This window comes from Misgurnus anguillicaudatus, chromosome 18 (genome assembly GCF_027580225.2).
Source record: "Misgurnus anguillicaudatus chromosome 18, ASM2758022v2, whole genome shotgun sequence".
Lineage (NCBI taxonomy): Eukaryota > Metazoa > Chordata > Actinopteri > Cypriniformes > Cobitidae > Misgurnus > Misgurnus anguillicaudatus.
The window spans coordinates 37351752-37371999 of NC_073354.2; the positions used below are offsets into that span (position 1 = coordinate 37351752).

General features: G+C 37.0%; 1 protein-coding gene across 1 annotated transcript in view; it reads right to left on the bottom strand.

The window, feature by feature from the left end:
* col12a1b (collagen, type XII, alpha 1b) overlaps positions 1-19838 on the bottom strand; it is an 83831-nt gene extending 63993 nt beyond the window's left edge. The window contains exons 1-13 of the mRNA XM_073856431.1: positions 19678-19838; positions 18211-18313; positions 15078-15194; positions 13241-13384; positions 11861-11917; positions 10688-10951; positions 9350-9514; positions 8962-9135; positions 8593-8883; positions 7906-8508; positions 7548-7826; positions 7172-7447; positions 2627-2896 (exon numbers count right to left, since the gene is read on the bottom strand). Coding sequence (XP_073712532.1) covers positions 2627-2896; positions 7172-7447; positions 7548-7826; positions 7906-8508; positions 8593-8883; positions 8962-9135; positions 9350-9514; positions 10688-10951; positions 11861-11917; positions 13241-13384; positions 15078-15194; positions 18211-18280 — 2710 coding nt within the window. The 5' untranslated portion in view covers positions 18281-18313; positions 19678-19838. The remainder of the gene's footprint in view (positions 1-2626; positions 2897-7171; positions 7448-7547; positions 7827-7905; positions 8509-8592; positions 8884-8961; positions 9136-9349; positions 9515-10687; positions 10952-11860; positions 11918-13240; positions 13385-15077; positions 15195-18210; positions 18314-19677) is intronic.
* Between the last annotated feature and the right edge of the window lie 410 nt (positions 19839-20248).

The window sequence follows — 20248 nt, forward strand, 5'->3', positions numbered from 1 at the left end:
AGGTTTTCTGTCTTCTCTCGTGCTATCAAAAGGTTGTTGATTGATGCACTTTTAACAGCTGAGCCCAAGGCACCGACGTACATGTTACATCAAGCCTGAATTATTTCTTTCCTTAAGAATCTTGGGTGTATCTAAAGATGCATCTCCTCAAGGTAAAAAGGCATAAATGATTTTCAATCTCCCTTAACCTAGCTTGCATTTTACCATAATTCAACCTGATCTCAACCTTTAACCAACCTTCTGTTCCATTAGGATCTATAAACCCTTTAAAAATCGTGGGTGTGTCTAAAGATGCATATCCTCAAGGTACAAAGGTGTAAATGATTTTCAATCTTCCCTTAACCTAGCTCGCATTTTACCATAATTCAACCTGATGTCAACCTTTAACCAACCTTCTTTTTCATTGGGATCTATAAACCCTTTAAGAATCTTGGGTGTATCTAAAGATGTATCTCCTCAAGGTAAAAAAACGTAAATGATTTTCAATCTTTCCTTAACGTAACCTGCATTTTACCATAATTCAACCTAATTTCAACATTTAACCAACTTTCTATTTCATTAGGATCTATAAACCCTTTAAGAATCTTGGGTGTGTCTATATGCATCTCCCAAGGTAAAAAGGCAGAAATAATTTTGAATCTCCCCTTAACCCAGCTCGCATTTTACCATAATTCAACCTAATTTCAACCTTAAACCAACCTTTTATTTCATTGGGATCTATAAACCATTTAAGAATCTTGGGTGTATCTAAAGATGCATATCCTCAAAGTAAAAAGGCATAAATTATTTTCAATCTCCCTTAACCTAGCTCGCATTTTACCATAATTCAACCTGATTTCAACCTTAAACCAACCTTTTATTTCATTGGGCTCTATAAAACCTTTAAGAATCGTGGGTGTATCTAAAGATGCATCTCCTCAAGGTAAAAAGGCATAACTGATTTTTCAATCTCCCTTAACCTAGCTCGCATTTTACCATAATTCAACCTTAAACCAACCTTTTATTTCATTGGGATCTATAAACCCTTTAAGAATCTTGGGTGTATCTAAAGATGCATATCCTCAAAGTAAAAAGGCATAAATGATTTTCAATCTCCCTTAACCTAGCTCGCATTTTACCATAATTCAACCTGATTTCAACCTTAAACCAACCTTTTATTTCATTGGGATCTATAAACCCTTTAAGAATCTTGGGTGTATCTAAAGATGCATCTCCTCAAGGTAAAAAGGCATAAATGATTTTTCAATCTCCCTTAACCTAGCTCGCATTTTACCATAATTCAACCTGATTTCAACCTTAAACCAACCTTTTATTTCATTGGGATCTATAAACCCTTTAAGAATCTTGGGTGTATCTAAAGATGCATCTCCTCAAGGTAAAAAGGCATAAATGATTTTCAATCTTCCCTTAACCTAGCTTGCATTTTACCATAATTCAACCTGATTTCAACCTTAAACCAACCCTTTATTTCATTGGGATCTATAAACCCTTTAAGAATCTTGGGTGTATCTAAAGATGCATCTCCTCAAGGTAAAAAGGCATAAATGATTTTCAATCTTCCCTTAACCTAGCTCGCATTTTACCATAATTCAACCTGATTTCAACCTTAAACCAACCCTTTATTTCATTGGGATCTATAAACCCTTTAAGAATCTTGGGTGTGTCTAGATGCATATCCTCAAGGTAAAAAGGCATAAATGATTTTCAATCTCCCTTAACCTAGCTCGCATTTTACCATAACTCAACCTGATTTCAACCTTAAACCAACCTTTTATTTCATTGGGCTCTATAAAACCTTTAAGAATCTTGGGTGTATCTAAAGATGCATCTCCTCAAGGTAAAAAGGCATAAATGATTTTTCAATCTCCCTTAACCTAGCTCGCATTTTACCATAATTCAACCTTAAACCAACCTTTTATTTCATTGGGATCTATAAACCCTTTAAGAATCTTGGGTGTATCTAAAGATGCATATCCTCAAAGTAAAAAGGCATAAATGATTTTCAATCTCCCTTAACCTAGCTCGCATTTTACCATAATTCAACCTGATTTCAACCTTAAACCAACCTTTTATTTCATTGGGATCTATAAACCCTTTAAGAATCTTGGGTGTATCTAAAGATGCATCTCCTCAAGGTAAAAAGGCATAAATGATTTTCAATCTTTCCTTAACCTAGCTCGCATTTTACCATAATTCAACCTGATTTCAACCTTAAACCAACCCTTAATTTCATTGGGATCTATAAACCCTTTAAGAATCTTGGGTGTGTCTAGATGCATATCCTCAAGGTAAAAAGGCATAAATGATTTTCAATCTCCCTTACCTAGCTCCCATTTTACCATAATTCAACCTGATCTCAATCTTTAACCAACCTTCTGTTCCATTAGGATCTATAAACCCTTTATAGAAGTTTATGGAACCCTTGAAGAAGTTTTTATTTGCATTGTACCAGTGCATGAATGAACAAGGAAGGCTTTACTTTAACCAACAGTGCTAATCTAATAAAACATCAAGAATCTTCTGTGACCTTATACACTGATAACGGCTCTTAAAGAACCAGAGATCTTCCATCAAACCAATGAAAATCTAAACTTTCATCACAAATAATGAATAAAATAATCCGCACCATCCGTGGTCTCTTCCCCTACGAGCGGTCCTCCATCTCCACTGTCGTATGATGCCAACACAGACACCTGATAGCGTGTTTCAGGTGTGAGGTTCTCCAACAGTGTGCTGGTCATATCAGCAGGTATCGTCTTCTCTCCAGACTCCTGTGAGAAGAGAGATCTCCAGCGGATATGGTACCGTCTCACCCGTCCCGGAGCGGCCGTCCATGACACCATAAAACTGGTGTCAGTAACATCGCTGGTTATCAAGTCTCGGGGAGAGCCCAACTCTAAAGGGTACACAACAAAAACACTTCATATACAACTGGCAGGCAGAATATTTAAGACTTAAGATTTATTTTAAGTAGATGAGTGGTGTCATGGATAAAGCTTAGGGCTAGTAGGTGTATATACTGTATATATACTATATTAAATGTCAAAGTTGATTTAAAGAATTTCATGCTCAGCGGTATATAACTACATCAATCATCAGATCAGCATGAATTCCATGAAGATCATATCTCTGATGGTACATCAATCTGGCATGATCAATTATAGACCTCAGGTACTATCACATCATTTAACTCAAAGAATTTTGTTGACACGTAACATATAGAAACCCATAATGCATAATCAGGTTGTGCGTGACTTTAAGCTTGAATGAATGATCTCACGGGTCAGAAAGCTTTCTAAACGTAAATGGCGGGTTACATAAGATAAACCTTAGGGGTAAAAAGAGTGTGTGTGGTTGAGTTTATGAGCGGCTGTTAACATTTGTTTCACCTGAATGAACGAGTGCTCACTGCAGTCTTAACACACCTGCACAAACCCGCCAGAGACATCATAACCCATCTGCCCATAATAAATAACACAAATTCATGTGTAGAGAATGGCCCAGGGTAAAGACCCTGCCAATATACAGGAACAGACTTTAAATCTTCCTACTTATTTCGTTATTTTAAGATATTAACAAATGTGTCTGAAGATGCTACTACACATCTGCTATATCCACATCACACATTCTCTGTTGAAATAGGATTTTCCAAGACCTCATCTTCTCTGGCAACGAGTCAAACATTTTCCTCTCCTTTTTTTAAATCATTGCTGGACTGTGAGATTCTGCAGAGGAGTCTGAGGACAACCGAAAAGTGTTTTTACTGCTCCATAAACTCTGTAAAAAATATTGTCCTTGAATGTCTGAGATCTTCTCAAAGTCATTATTCATCTCTCCATCCGTCTCTGTTTCTGTTTCTGTCTGTTGAATCAACACCTTTCCAGCGCATGTGACTTGAAATTCATCTGCATTTCTCAGAATTTTTAAGCAGCCCAAGCAGCTGGATTTTGTTTGACTGTGCCTTTGAAAGAGCCTTGAAATTGAAACGATCTTTTGTATGAAGTTAAAAACCGAACTCTATTCGCAAAGCCAGTTTGACATCCCGTGCCGTTCAGAAATCCAAACCCGAAAACGAACCACATGTAGTAAATTTTCTCCGGGGTGCTTTTGAAGTTAAACGCCGTGTCAATGACCAGGAAAGTGCAGGTGCTAGAAGAGCTTCAACTCGTCTTCTTCATCTGAACGTTACGTACGTCTCTGGAAAGTTAACGAGCGGGACAGAGAGCAGCTTGAACGCATTACGTACGTTCACAGATGGCAAACAGGAAAGAATCACACAGCTGCTGCAAACCTGGAGCAGATAGCCATCTTTTGGCTTGTAGGGTTTAGCTGATTGAGACTTGATTTTACATTCATATCCACATGTAACACTATAATGTCGTCTGCAATTCATCTTCCTTCAAATGACCGTGTGCTGCTTTGGCCAGAACTAGAGAAAGGTCTCTTCTGAAAACCTGGACAGGTAATGTTTTCCACATGCACGTACCTTTGAGTTTGCATGACAATAACTCTGCACGTCACTTGACTTGAAGTAAAAAAAAGTAAAAACCCTTCGATTTTATTTTTTCTTCTGTGAAGAGCGATAAAACGGGACATCTGATTTTAGTTTCACGGTCTTCATCCAGTGAGATCATCAGAGCATCGGCTTTAAGGTTACGCAGAAAAAACTGCTTTACAAACAAACTGCGTTTATTTGAATCATAAAATATTCATCTTTAAAATCTTAAGATGTTTTTCTACAAAAAACTCCGGTCTGGAATGCCACTTTCACCATCCAATCAAATTCCGATGGAAGTCCTGCACAACATTTTATTTCCATTGAATATTCTGCTGCATTACGCAAGCGAATGTCATTTTATAAATCGCCACTCTCAATTCAACTCAACTAAAAGTAACATATAACTTACGTACGACATATGGGAAGAATTATAGCACCCGTATAACATTTCCCTTTATCCGTCCCAAAGCCTCAAGGTCTTTTCAGAGTTTGCTGGAAATAATTCAGTTTGCCATTCATTAAATGTATGCTTTTTACCAAACTGACAGAATGATTTCATTCAAAATGCACGTAGACAATTGGGAAATCTTTTCAGATTCCTAACTTGCATCTCTTGAGGATGCATGAGACAGACCGTGCATTGGGATGTGATTTGGAAAAACACTCTGATCCTGCATTGTTCCTGCATTATGTTTCTATCTGCAATTTTCATTTAGCCCAGCTCGTCTCAATGGATGCACGAAGGGAGTGAAATCCCAATCTTAGATCTTTAACTGTGTGACATCATCCCAACAACAAAGCCAAAATCTGTGGATAAGACTTTGGGATTCTAGACAAATCCCCACATGCTACCCAGAGGAGGTTGACTGATGGGCTTTAAGCTTTGACGCTCAGGTTCGACATTAGAAGTTTAATGATGTACGATTACTGGAAATCAGATTTAGAGTTCATATTTAATATTTAGACAGACCCGGACAAGCACTGCTTCTGGTAATTTCATTAGTGTGAAGGATACTCTCTAGCCATGTTATGGTTCCCTGATGTCCCAAAAGAGCTACAGTATGAATTATATCTGTCTGACAGAATCAGATTGGCTATGTTTAATATACTTAACAGGAGATCAGGATGAACAAAATGTCCCAGATCTTTCCGATGTATTTTTGCAAAGATTAGCTAAGGATATTTATTAGGGGGTCAAAATATTAATTGCGATTAATCACATACAAAATAACATTTATTTTTGCATAATATATGTGTGTGCACTCTGTGTAATAATTTTGTATATATTAATACACACACATGCATGTATGTATTTAAAAAAACATTTATATGTATATACATATTTATTAAGATTTTGATATATTTTATATTATATATAAATAAATTAGTGCTGGGCGATTAATCGCATACAAAATAAAAGTGATTTTTTTTTGCATAATATATGTGCGTGTACTGTGTCTAATTATTATGTATATTTAACCACACACACATTCATATATTCATTTCAGAAATGTTTTTTAAATTTATATTTAATATAGATTATATAAAAATATAAATAAATATATATAAACATGTAAATGTTTCTTAAATACATACGTGAATGTGTGTGTATATATTTATACATAATAATTAGACACAGCACACACTCATATATTATACCAATAATCACTTTAATTTTGTATGCGATTAATCGTGATTAATCTTTGCCCAGCACTAAAATAAATATAAAATATACATAAATAACATTTTTCTTAAATTTATACATGTATGTGTGTATTTATATATACATAATAATTATGCATAAAACACATACAAATATATTATGCAAACACAAACTTTTATTTTTTATGTAATTAACCACAATTAACCACGATTAATCGCAATTAATCACGATTAACTGCGATTAATCGTGATTCATCGTTTAACAGCCATAATATTTATGTGATATCAAGATAATTCTTAGTGCTAATGTGATAATAATGTGCAAACACGCAAGTTAATAAGTTAAGATAAGAGTTGGGATCAAACCAGAAATCTTCTCACTACCATCACTATGCTTGACCCAGAACACCACACCACCCTAATAAAACATATAGATGACATTTGACTTTCTCATGATAATGTACATGTATGTGAGCTGGGTATGTTGTTGGAGATGTGTGTCATACATATCAGACAGAGAGAAGAACCAGAACAAGAGTTGGAGAAAATGAATCAAAGACATTATGAAACTGAACAAATGAGTAACTTCAGGACTGCTGCCCAGACAATCTCAGACAATTCAGACTTGAATATTTCACTTCACTTGCTGACCTAAACATTTTAATATCAACAGATTTGATCATATTAACTTTAACATCTAAATATCATAAAATCTTTAATCCCAGTTATGTACACCTCATCACAATGATTTTTAAGTGTCGTGATGCTTACATGAGCGCTCAAACATCTTTATACAAATAAAATCACCAGTTGCTTTTGACTAATAATCCTGCTTGGACTGGACTGCGATGACCTGGGTAAATGTAAACCTTTATAAACACTTCCTAAGAAATGACATCACAAGCTGCCTGCTCTCAATTCTCACTTTGAAAGCTTCCAAGTCATCGTCATCGGGTGCTACATCCCCAAATATAAACCTCACTAACCGGACGTAAGATAAGCTTCATTTACCTTCTTTGGTCGTCCCATCAATCTGCATCTGAGGCCCAATGGATGAAGGGTATTCGGCTGACACCGAAACACGATACGTGGTGACTGGGAACAGTCGTTGGAGGATGATGGTTGTCTCAGGACCAGGTGTCGCCGTTTCGAGCAACCCACTATCCCCTCGTACAGGGACGTATGTCAGTCTGTAGCGCAACACTGGACCTGGAGCCGCTCGCCACGAGACGCGGAAACTGTCGATGGTCTCCTCGGACACTCTGAGGTTGCTCACAGTGCCTTGTTCTGCAAAACGCCAAGGATTGAAAAAACAGCAACATTGAGTCCAACAGGAATGCCAATACTCAATAGCTTACATCACAGGTGATTGATATACAAGACTCACCTTCTAACGTGGTCTCAAAGTCTTCGAGGGGAAAACTTTCTCCCTTCGCATATTGGGCGTAAACCTTGACCTCGTACTTGGTGACTGGAGTGAGGTGAAGTAATACAGCTGTGGGGGTGTCGCCGGGCACAGAGACGGAGATGTAGTTGGCATCCGTGTCCGCTGCAGGCTTGTACTGCACCAGATAAGACTGCACATCCACAGCATCTGTTATCCACGAAGCCCGAAAACTTCTGGAGGTCACCTCGGAAAAGGTCAGAGATCTGGGCGCGACCAAACCTAAAAGAATCAGAGAATCGTGAAAGATCTAAATAACTTCACTTCACAATCATGGTTTTATGCTATATACTTTACTCACTTCTCCTCTTGATGTTCAAAAGCTCCTGCTCAATTCGTAGACAAATGGATTGAGTTAGCTCATCGGAAATCCTCTGGAAAGCATCAAAGTCCTCCACCGTGTACACATGGGTCTCCACCGGAGGATTAGCGATGGCTTCCAGCTCGGAGCGGACGGCGTCTTTCACACCCACTGCGAAGATCTCCACATCTGTGTTCCTAAGCTTAGCCGCCGAATCTTTGAAAGCATCCGATGACTTTCCGTCGGTGATGAGAATCATAACGCGAGGTACGTTCGTGCGAGCGCCTCGGTTTTGAATGAAGATCCTCTCTCTCACGTACGCCATAGCTTTGCCCGTGTTGGTGGAGCCTCCTCGGTACGGAAACGTTCTCACGGCTTTGACCACGCCGCTCAGATCGGCGTGTGTGTTTAGGTAGAACTCGGTGTGTGGATCTCTGCTGTACTGGACCAAGCTGATTTGAACTTTGTTTGGCCCGATATCAAAAGTGTTGACCAGGACTTCCAAGAAGGCACGAACTTTAGCGAAGTTAGCCAGGCCGATGCTGTACGAGCCGTCGACCAGGAGAACGACGTCAGCTTGGACGTCCACACCCAGAGAACATTCTAGAAACCAAAACAGAGCTCGTTTAACAGTCAGACAACATTTAAGTAAGTGAAAGAAAAGTTATAGAGCGAGGTTTTCCTCACCCAATGACACCCTAAGCGGTTGGGTTTTCTCCATCGCCATAACCGGCTCGCTGGGCGTCAGACCGTTGAGTGCAAACAGGCTGATCTCGTATTCGGTGTCGGGTGACAAATCTCTGACGTTCACCGAGGTCTGCGTGGGCCCGACGTACAGCTCTTGTCGTTTGCAGCCGGCCATCATGGGAACCAACTGCACTTTGTATCCGGTCACCTCTCCTATAGACGCATCCCATGTTATTCGCATGGACTTGGATGCGACCTCGGAGACGTGTAAGTTTGATGCCGGTTCAATGACTGCAGAAGGAGAATAATACCGGGGGTCATATTTTGATGCTTGGGTTTAATCTTTAATGCTAATTTTGATCCGTTTACCTTCCTCGCCGCTAATCAAAGAGTTGAGTTGATCTTCCACGCTGCTGCAAACCTGCGTAATGAGAGATTTCTCTACGCCTTTGATCATGTCAAAGTTTGGCACCGTGTACACGTGTGTTCTGTGGGGCGTGGACGACATTTGTTTCAACTCTTCCTCGTCTGCTTCTTTGATTCCTGAATAAATGCAACAAATGACATCATCAGACATTTTCACTAATTCTGTGCAGATGATAAGAGCCTCTGACTAAAGCAGCCCTAATCGAAACAGTAACTCTGCATTCTGATTGGTTGACAAGAATCTGATTGGTCGGTTCCAGAACCGACAAGAATGTTGATTTAGGAGAAATGTCCTACTTGGTAAAATCACATTCACCAAAACACAACACACCCAGAGTGAAGAGTTCAACTCCAGCATTCTTCAGCTTCTTGGCGTAACTTTCAACAGGGTCCTGAGATTTTCCATCTGTGATAATAACAGCAACTTTGGGGAAGCCCTGACGGGCGCCGGCGGCCTCCGTGAATGTGTTTTTCAGAAGATGGTCCAGGGCATCGCCTGCACCAAAAAAAGGGAGGCTTAAAACATATCTTTGTTTGATAAAACTATCGTCTTCTGAACGATACTCAGTATTTCTGTAATAAATGTTTAAGTAGTGTATTTGTGTAGAAAAAGTCACTACTTTGATTTTGTTTTAGCACATAACAAATAAATGGCCAGTCTTCAGTAAATGCTCTTATAATGTATGTAATTGCTTTAACTTTATGGTTTTACAGTAAAAAAAAAAAAGTCTGATGTGTATCTGTTCCTATAGCTAAATAAGCACACTACAAAAAATAACTTTCATACTTAGTATTTTTGTCTTGTTTTCGGTACAAATATCTATAAATACTTAAATCAAGATGCATTTTCCTGATAAGCAAAATTAACTACGAAAGTCTAGTTTTTAGACAAAGATGTGAATTTAAGTGAATCTGTGCATAAAATAAGCAAAAAAATCTGCCAATAGGGTTAGAAGTTTTTTCCAGAATTAAGTGTTTAAAAAAGTTGAAGATTTTTTGTTTAACCCCTTGGCAGATTTTTTTGTTTGTTTTATGCTCAAATTCACTTAAATGTGATTTTTTTTCTAAAAATAGACTTGTTTTCTTGGGTCATTTTGCTCATCAAGAAAATGCATTTTGATTTAAGTACCCATACTGAAAAATCCAGCTAAGACCAGCATAAGTGGTGGGCTGGTATTAGCTGGTCTCCCAGCTTGGTTTTAGCTGGCATTGCTGGTGTAGTAAGCTGGTCTTGTTGTGTTTTGGTCACTTTTTAAGCTGGTCAAGCTGGACTTAGCTGGTCATGCTGGAAGACTAGGTGACCTACTAGCTTGACCAGCTTTGCCAGGCTGGGAGGACCAGCTTAGACCAGCTACTGCCACCTTAAACCAGCTACCAGTCTTTGCTGGATTTTTCAGTAGGGTTTTAGATATATATATATATATATTTTAGATATTTGTACTGAAAACAAGACAAACATACTAAGTAAAACAGTCAATTTAAAAAAAAAATTGTAGTGTAGGGCATTGTGTTAGCAGCACAAAAGGTCATGCGTTTGATCCCAGAGAACAACACACATAAAATATAAATGCATACTTCTGTAAGTCACTTTAGATAAAATAGTAATGCATAAGACTTATACTTCTCAAACATGACCAGATATATTATATCGTGTATATGAATTTGTTACCTGTCATGGTGTTGCCACCCTTGTATGGCAGATTGTTAATGGCTCTGAGGAGCTCGCCCCGTCTGAAGTGCTGATTCAGATTAAATTCGGTTCTGGTGTCTGTGCTGTACTGGACTACACCAACTCTGGTCTTATCTTCTCCCAGTTCAAACGCTCCAGCCATGGCCACCATGAAACTACGAATGAATTTGAAATTATCTCGCCCGACGCTCCAAGAGCCGTCCACCAAGAAGACCAGATCAGCGATGGCACTAACTGAGCATTCTGGGAAAAATAAGTAAGATGGCACATTCAGAATTGAATTCATTACATATGAGTACTTATAAAGACATATAAACTCATGCAGTCTGTCTGTGTATTGCGCAAATAAAATATTTCTGCATGCAACGAAAATCCCTCATTGCACATTCCTATTTTGACATATGGATTGGGAAATGAAACTGGGTGTCTCCAGACGTCAAAGATCTTATTAGGCGAGTTGTTACTAGTCTTCGCTCTCTATTGAAATCCATTAATTTGTATCCTTCAAGCGGTTGGAAAAAATTCCTCTCTGTCCAATCACTTCTGTCCTCAACCACAATCTGAGGAATTTGCCATCTTCTAACGGATCGAGTCGGGTACGTCTGCAGACGATACAGGACGGCCGTTTTGGACGTATCGCAGCTTGCCCGCCTTTATTCGAGTAATTCGATTCATTTATTTTCCACATGCTCCAGCAGAAGGGAAGCGCTGGAGCGCAGACGCTGTAAAGCACAGCAAACAGGACTGGATTCTGTTAGCGAGTCGTCAGCAGAAGCCACAATAACTAACTCTTATGGTATTCGGAGGAGGGGGGTGGTGGTTGTATTTTCCACTTCTGCTTAATGTAGGAAAGGAAAAATAAATCCGTTCACCTTCATGTGTAGGAAAAGGCCACGGTGGTGCTCTTGTAAAGAGAACGGCTGTAATGATTTCCACACTCAGCGCTGCGTCGCTTTCAGCTTTTATTTCAAATCGGCCACAACTTACAAACCCGGAAAGCTGGGAACGCCGACTTAAAAATGAATGACAAATGTGCTTCACTGTTGTTGCCAATAAGCTAAATGTTATCAGGAATCATAAATCCAGAGAGAAAAGGTTCAGAGTGCAAAGCAATGGAAAAATCCTAATGGGAGTTTAAAGTGAGATACTTACGAACTGAATCTGAGACCTGAGGCTTTCTGGTAGCTCCTTCAAAACCACTCGATTGAACTAGAACACAATAAAAGATTGAAGAAATAGTTAGACAAATATATTGTTATACCACTGGGCTGTTGAATGCTTTTCTGATTGGTTGAGAAATGATCCAACGGTATGCATTATTTTTCAATAACTGCACACCTAACCGCTTAAATTTCTTAAAATAACCACCATAGCAATGTCTGTGATATAAGAGGAATAATTCACTCTGGTCCTTTAAATTATTTGAATTTTTTTTTTCAAATAATTCAATGACCCGTCGTCAATTATTACTTACTTAATGAACAGAAATACTGTAGAGCTAAACATTAACTGCACAAAATAAGTGAATCCAACACCATATTGAAAAGCCTCAAAGGTTTAAGATTTTTAAACAAGGTAAAGAAACCTTACAACGTGAAGAATGAACAACTAAGATTCACAAAATATCAAGAAAATATAAGAAAATAGTTAAAGAAAAGTTGCTTCACGATGCCATAGAGGAACTAAAGAACCTTTAACATCTCATCTCTGCAAGCATGAGAAAAAATAGCTCTTTGAAATGTGGCTCCCCTTGTGATGTCATAAGGGGATCTTATTATAATAATACAGCCCCTTAATCTGCACTATCCAACCACAGCACTGACATTTATCACAGAGATCAGCTCATTTGCATTTTGAAGGACACATCCAAAAACAGCACATTTTGCTCACACCTACAAAGTGTTAATTTTAACATGTTATAATAAATTATCTGTGGGGTATTTTGAGCTAAAACTTCACATATATACTCTGGGGACACTAAAGATTTATTTGACATCTTAAAAAAGTCTTGTGAAATGTCCCCTTTAACTCTTTTCCTGCCACGGCTTTCCATAATACTACTATTATCCACCAGGTGATCTCTATAAAAAGTCCTTCACGAAAATGGAATTCAGTTTTTTGCTCAAAATTTGGTGTTTTTGAAGAAACCTACCCAAATTTGAGGGAACTAATAAGAATTAATGAAGGTAGGATGAAACTGTTTTTTAAGCAGAGGGTCTGTTCTTTCATTTAATATATTGTATGTTTATATATTTAAAGAAGAACATTTTCTGGAAGGCATTAAACTTTTGTGAAAATCATGAAAAATGCTGGCGCTGGCTGGCAACTTTTTAAAAAACCGCTGGCAGGGAAAGCGTTAAGAGTGTTTTTACCTCCTCTGAATGCAAGGTCAGATTTTCTTGGAACACTGTAATCATATGCTGGGAAAACACGGATCTAATGTTTTTCTATTCCAATTCATTTGTACAAAATGAGATGATAAGAGGAGGAATGCAAAACAGAAGAATTTTCATTCATTGACTTGGCACTTACTGGTAATTTGACCAGAGATCGGTATACTCTCTTCAGATCCAAGATATGAAGTTATAACAACATTATAATCCACATCAGCGGTCAGATCTTTGATGGAGGTTTTGGTGGAGGACGCAGACAGTGTGAATTCTTTAACTGGCTCCTCTACAGACAGAATTAAAGAAATGTTAAATGTCATATAATGATATACATTCTGCATGAAGATAACATAAACTAGGACTATCATTTCAAGTAGATAAATCTAGTTCAGACATACAAGAGTTGGATTAAGGAAACATTAATGACTTCCCAAGACATTGAATAGTAACCGTGTGCGTGTGTAAATCACATGTGATGGACGCGTCTCAACGCAGTCTCTACTTTTGCCCATGGCTGTCGTTTACCAGATGCGCTCTTATCTTAAGAAACCTGCAGTACCTTTACTACAGAAACAGATAGCCTACAGCACACTCTATAGGGTTAAGTACTCAGGGCCAATATATCAATGAAGCTTTGAACTGGACACGGCTTTAATGTCAAAATTAAATCAACACTATTCTGTACCATTCATCAATGTACATAACACCCACTGCAATGACTTTCTTTCTTTTGTATTTTTGTCTTGTTTTCGGTGCGTTATCTAAAAAAATTTACATCAAGATAAGACAAAAAAAATACAATTTAAAGGGGACATATCATAAAAATCTGACTATTTCCATGTTTAAGTGCTATAATTGGGTCCCCAGTGCTTTTATCAGCCTATAAAATGTGAAAAAGTTCAACCCAGTAACTTAGTTTTGGTAAACCATTCTCTGCAAGCATGTAGAAAAAATAGGACATTGAAAATTTGTCTCCCCTTATGATGTCATAATGGGATCTTATTATAATAATACCGCCCCTTAATCTGCATTTAATCGGTGCCATTTAGTGCAGAGATCAGCTCATTTGCATTTTAAAGGACACACCCAAAACCCTACAAAGTGACAATTTTAACATGTTATAATAAATGATCTATATGATATATTGAGCTAAAACTTCACATGTACTCTGCACTGCAAAAAAAAAATATTTTCAAGAAAAAAATTCTTCGTATTTTTGTCTTGTTTTCAGTAAACATTTCTAAAAATTCTTAAATGAATATCCTTTTTCTTGATGAGCAAAACAACCCAAGAAACTAAGTTAAGTTTTAGACCAAAAATATCAAATTTAAGTGATTTTGTGCATAAAACAAGCAAAAAATCTGCCAATGGGGTAAGCATTTTTTTAACACTAAATTCAAGAAAAAATGTGCTTACCCCCTTGGCAGATTTTTTTTGCTTGTTTTATGCACCAAATCACTTAAATTTGATATTTTTATTTATTTTATTTACTTATTTTCTTGCGTCATTTTGCTTATCTTAATTTAAGAATTTTTTAAAGAATTTAAGAAAATACTAAGTAAGAAAGTCATTTTTTGCAGTGTGGGGACAACAGAGATTTATTTTACATCTTTAAAAAGTTGTGAAATGTCCCCTTTAAGTACATTTGTGCTTAAAGCAAGAATTTTTCTTGAATTAAGTATTTTTTCCTAAAACCCCATTGGCAGATTTTTTTTCTCACTTGTTTTAAGCACAAATTCACTTGAATTATATGTTTCAATTAAAAGTATTTATTACATTTCAGTAAATTAATTTTCTTAAGTAATTTTGCTCATGAAGAAAATTCATCTTAATTTAAGAATAATTATATATTTGTACTAAAAACAAGACAAAAAGACGAAGTAAAAAAGTATTTTTTTGCATTGCACATCTTGAGCAAATCTTGATCAAATATACTAAATGTGTTAAATATTGAATTGTTTTAGTTGTTTTTTACCCACCTGTATGTGACATGACTTGTATTCTATAGCCTTCGATTCGGGATAGTGGTTGCTTCCATGTCATTTGTACTGTGTTTTCATTTAAAATCTTAAATCTCAAGTCTGATGGAGGCATTACTGTGGAAAAAGAAGGTGAAAGTTATTTCCAAGAAACCCTTCCAGAGCTGTATTTATGAGAGGAGAAACAGATTTATGGACGAAACGAAGTTCGTCGTTGGGGGAGAACTCGAGACGACATGAAACAAACGTGAACGGCGGCCATTTTGGGTCAAAATGACATCTGTTTGAGCTGACCACTCAAGCATAGACAAGTACAGAACGTTCAACAGAGACCTCAACAAAATGTGACATGGGGTTATTGACCCCTGACCTCCGGTCATGACATGTGACCCGCATGCAGTGATCGTTGAAAGGGACCCATCAGAGTTAAATGATGAGCTGTGGTGTCATCACAAAGATATAAATCGTTGACTTCTGTATTTAACACTTAATAAAAGTGTACACTGATTTATTTCACAAATGAGATAAAGGACATTGACAAACAAATAACTGTGAACACAAAGAGGTTACGTCTACTGGAAACTCATGCACTTGTACATGAAAAGTTGTCTGCAACAACTTGTGGGACTGAAAGGTTTCATGTACAAGACGCACACGTAGAGGAAATATTTTAAAGTGATATTCTTGAGGATTTGTTGCGTGTGTGTATGTGTACTCTCGTTGGGTCTTATTCGTGATACACAAGCAAAGTCATTCGTCCTTGTTGCACTAAATTTAATGAAACAATTTTTCCTAAGATTGTTTTGTTCTACAAAATTACATCTGCTCGTGTTTCATGAATAAAGCCCCATTGTCTTTAAAAGATCAGAATCTGTGTGGAATACATGTGCAGACGTGCTGGAATATCACGATAAAATATTTGTGAAGCCGTGGCTCTGATCAGATTTTGACCAGGGCTTAAGCTTGACCAAAACAGACTCACCAAAATCATCAAGATTTACCAACCTGGCTGACCAGATGTACCAATCGGCTCCGTTTCGGACTCCAAATGGGTCCAACCCAAGAGCTACCTCACATCTCCACAAACGCACAATTAAACCAAACGCTTTCCAAAACTTTCTTTTGTTTCTGTCTGTCCGATCGGTGTAGCTTGTGAAAATGTCAAGATCTTTGAAACAGCATTTAATGACATTGAGCTCGCTGCACAGAGCCTTTTGTCATATTTTGGCTGATTTGATGCATTAGTGTATCTGTGTATGCGCTGATGTAAGCCAGCACACACTGGTGTTTTATGTTATTAGTACAAAACGTCAAAATAAAGACCTTTACTCGTTTTTCCATAGGTTAACACTGACAAGGAACACAATTACCAAGAACTCGCTGTCATTCATTACCAAGAAAATAAGAAGAATTTAAAGCTCATTTTTGTTCCCTTCGAGACAGGAAAGGGAAACTTGGCTTCAAAATGGAGATTTTTCGGTGTTCCACATATGCACTTTCCATTGTAAATTGTCAATGTGTGCTGTGTGTATTGAAGGATTTGATAGGGTTATTTCACAGTTTTACTGCCCTAGACACAAAGCCGCAGAAGATCAGCGTTACTGAAACATATAAAGACTCAAATAAATGACAGAAGTTTTTTACTTAAAGTTTAAAGTGAATCTTTCTGTCTGAAAATTCTACCCAGTCTCACGAGGTTTCGTGATATAGTCAACTTAATTTTTAGATTTTTTTTCATGATATTATCACGAATTTCCGCGTTTTATCATGATCATATATTGAATTCCTGTTGTGATTATCATGTATTGGTTACTCAACTGCTTTTTCTTATTTTTAAACCATTGTCCCTTCGGTTTGGTGTTGCGTTAGAATTGCACTTTATATATTGGTTTATACTATTTTTTCTGATTTATTTTTTATATGTCGCCTGGCGTTAGGGTTAGAGTTGGGTTTGGGTAGGGATGTCATTTTATGTAAATCTAACCCTAAACTGAAGCGACAATGGCAAGAAAATAGGCCAAAACAGTTGAGCAACCAATACGTGACAATCACACAAAAACAGGAATTTGTTATACGATCACAAAAAAATTGTGATGATATCACGAAGAAAGAATAAAAAATCACATGACTACATATCATATTTCGTGAGACTGGGCTGGAAAATTCTTAAAACCTGTTACTAAAGATGCACTGTAAAAATGCAACATTTTTGTCAAATCAACATAATTTTTAAAGTAAAAGTAAAATAAAAGTTCAACAATGTAACTAGTTTATACATCAACTTAAAATAGAGCTTGAATTGACTTGCAACCAAGACTTGCATTTTTTTTACAGTGTGGGTCTGAACTTGGATTTGAAAGTGGATTTAATAAAACTTGCATGTGCAGAAGAATGGAAATAAAAAATTGCTGAATGGGATCTAATTCAAACTTTTACAATTTAATTACAGTTTGTCCTCTTGTGTTATTTATGACATATATTCATGGTTTGTTTTTTTCACAATTGTTTCAGGACAGTTAAAGGGACAGTTCACCCAAAAATGTTGATACAAACCTGTATACACCTCCATGTTCTGATGAACACAAAGGAAAACACCCTGAGGAACGCCTGTAACCAAACCAATCATGAGCCCCATTCACTTCTACGGTAGGATTAAATAATACTATGAAAGTGAATGGGGCCTATAAATGGTTTACATACACACATTCCTCAAAATATTTTCATTTGTGTTCATCAGAACAAAGACATTTACACAGGTGTGTAACAGCATAATGACAGAATTTTAATTTTTGGTTCAACTATCCCTTTAATGTCCTCTTTCACCCCTAGTGTCTGAAATGAGGCATTACACACAAAACGTTGCATCTTTATGCACATTATTGAGATTTTCCTCATCTCATTTAATGCATTTTTTGTGAACATTTTCAACAGATGTAAAGATCAATGACATTTAAAATATAAGCACTGATTAAAATATAACAAATGGTTAAATAAAAAAAAGAATACTTTTCCTAGACCCTCACACTTTGATTTTATGCATGTGAATGAAGTAACTAAGATGGATCTAATGAAGTAAAAGAAGGATCAGATCAATTGTTTTGTAATAAAGACAGATGTGATTTGGCTGTTTTACCTTGAGCATTGACTGAAGCCAGTACTGCAAGTGTTATAAGGGCAGCGGCGGCCAAACGCCTCAGCAACATCTTCTCTCCAATATTAACAGAACATCAATCAATCTGAAAAATAATACACACAGTCTGATCATAAATCATACATATCAGCCAAACTACTGCACAAATTCATTTTTTTTTTTATTAATGAACTTTTCATTCAAATTTGAATATTTTATTACTTCTGTTTCTCTGGACACTAAAGAGGAAAATGTTTTCCATGATTAATACTCCAAGCATTTGAGAAAATGTGCTTTAAACCAGAGCAATAATTACTATCAATTACTGCTGATCTCCGGAAACTTTTACAGTTCACAAACATTATAGACTCGCTTAATGCTTATATACTTAACCTTCATCTGTTTAACATCGGAAACTGTGAGATCATACACTTATATATGCAATGGTCTGGACAGTTGCCTGATCTGAGATCTGCACATCAGGGCTGGAAAAAGCTCTCAGAAGAGTTCTTGCGCCTCCTGTTGAGCCTCGACAACCACAAACTTTCTCTTCTGAAACTCATGCTGATGGAAACTGACTACTCCAAACTCTTACAACACTTTATTAAAGTCTCAGATGATATGAGACACTGCCTGGGAAAACTCAGCTCAAGTCGTTTGATTGTTTTCTACATAAAAGCTTCCTACAAGAACATTCTGTAAAAATATCATCATTTTAAGATCTTTAATATTGACTGAGACAAAGATTGAAATCATAATGAAATCAAATTTTGATGACAGATTTTTGGACTTTAGCCTGTTTTTCACAGACAGAGTCACATCACAAACTAATTAGTAGGTTTGTTTATCTTCAGCATTTTTCCAATTTCTTTATTGCACATGACTCATATTAACTGAGAGACTACATGTTTAAAAAGGAATTTGTCTTATTTTAAAATGAAATCAATGGATAACAGCCTGGAGAACAAGAACAGGAAAATATTTACACATTTAGGTCAAATGCGATCTAAAATCCTAAAAAAAGTTTTGAATATTTGTCAAACACACATATGTAATGCAAAGTGTGACCCCCCCAAAAAAATTAAGATATTGCATGCATATTCTAGAAATAACAATGATAATGAGTGAGACTTTAACTAATAAAGTTAAACACAAGTTAAATAAAATGAAAAATTTAAAATTACACATGAATGAGGTAAATCAAACAAATGGACAAAGAAAAACCTTTAGATTCCCTAAATATGTCTGAAACCCCCAAACAAAAGAAAATCTCTCATCCCTAACTTTCTCTAAATAAAGAGCACAATCAAGGGAGGGGGGCTGGAAAATGAAATCACCATTCAAACGTCTATGGAAAAAAGTGATCAGACAGCAGAAAATGGGTCAGCATTCACCTCACAGAAGAGCTCACATTCAAAACTAAGAATAAAATGTGTGAATTTTGATTCATAAAAATCCACATGGACTCACCAAACTCCTCAAGTGTCCTAAAACTCTCTCAATACATCACAGAACTGCTGGATGAAGGTGATGTCAGATGTTTAGAATTTCTCCGTGATGAAGAATGTGATGAAGATCATCCACAGCTCGTGAAGGCTGCACCCAAATGAACACGATCTCACACCAGCACGCGCTTCTTAACAGGGGGCTGAGCCCGAACCCGCGGCTCTGACGTCACACCTGCAAGCGAAGTTCAATGTGGAGGGCTGAGCTCGAACCCGCGGCTCTGACGTCACATCAGCAAGCGCTACTTAATGTGGAGGGCAGAGCGCGAACCCGTGGCTATGACGTCACACCGACAAGGACGTCTTAACGTAGGCTATGACGTCACACGCGCTTTCATAACGGAGGTTTTTTTATACGTTTCTGAGTGGAATTGTTTTTTGATTTGGCATGAAGTTGTATCATTACAACCAAAACATAACAATCATTAGGAGTAATATCATAAGAGAAAAAAAAACTAAAAGTATACTACAATTAAAAAAGGAAGAGTGCATTGCATAAATAAAGAAAAAATCACAACTTAAAAACATTGAAAATA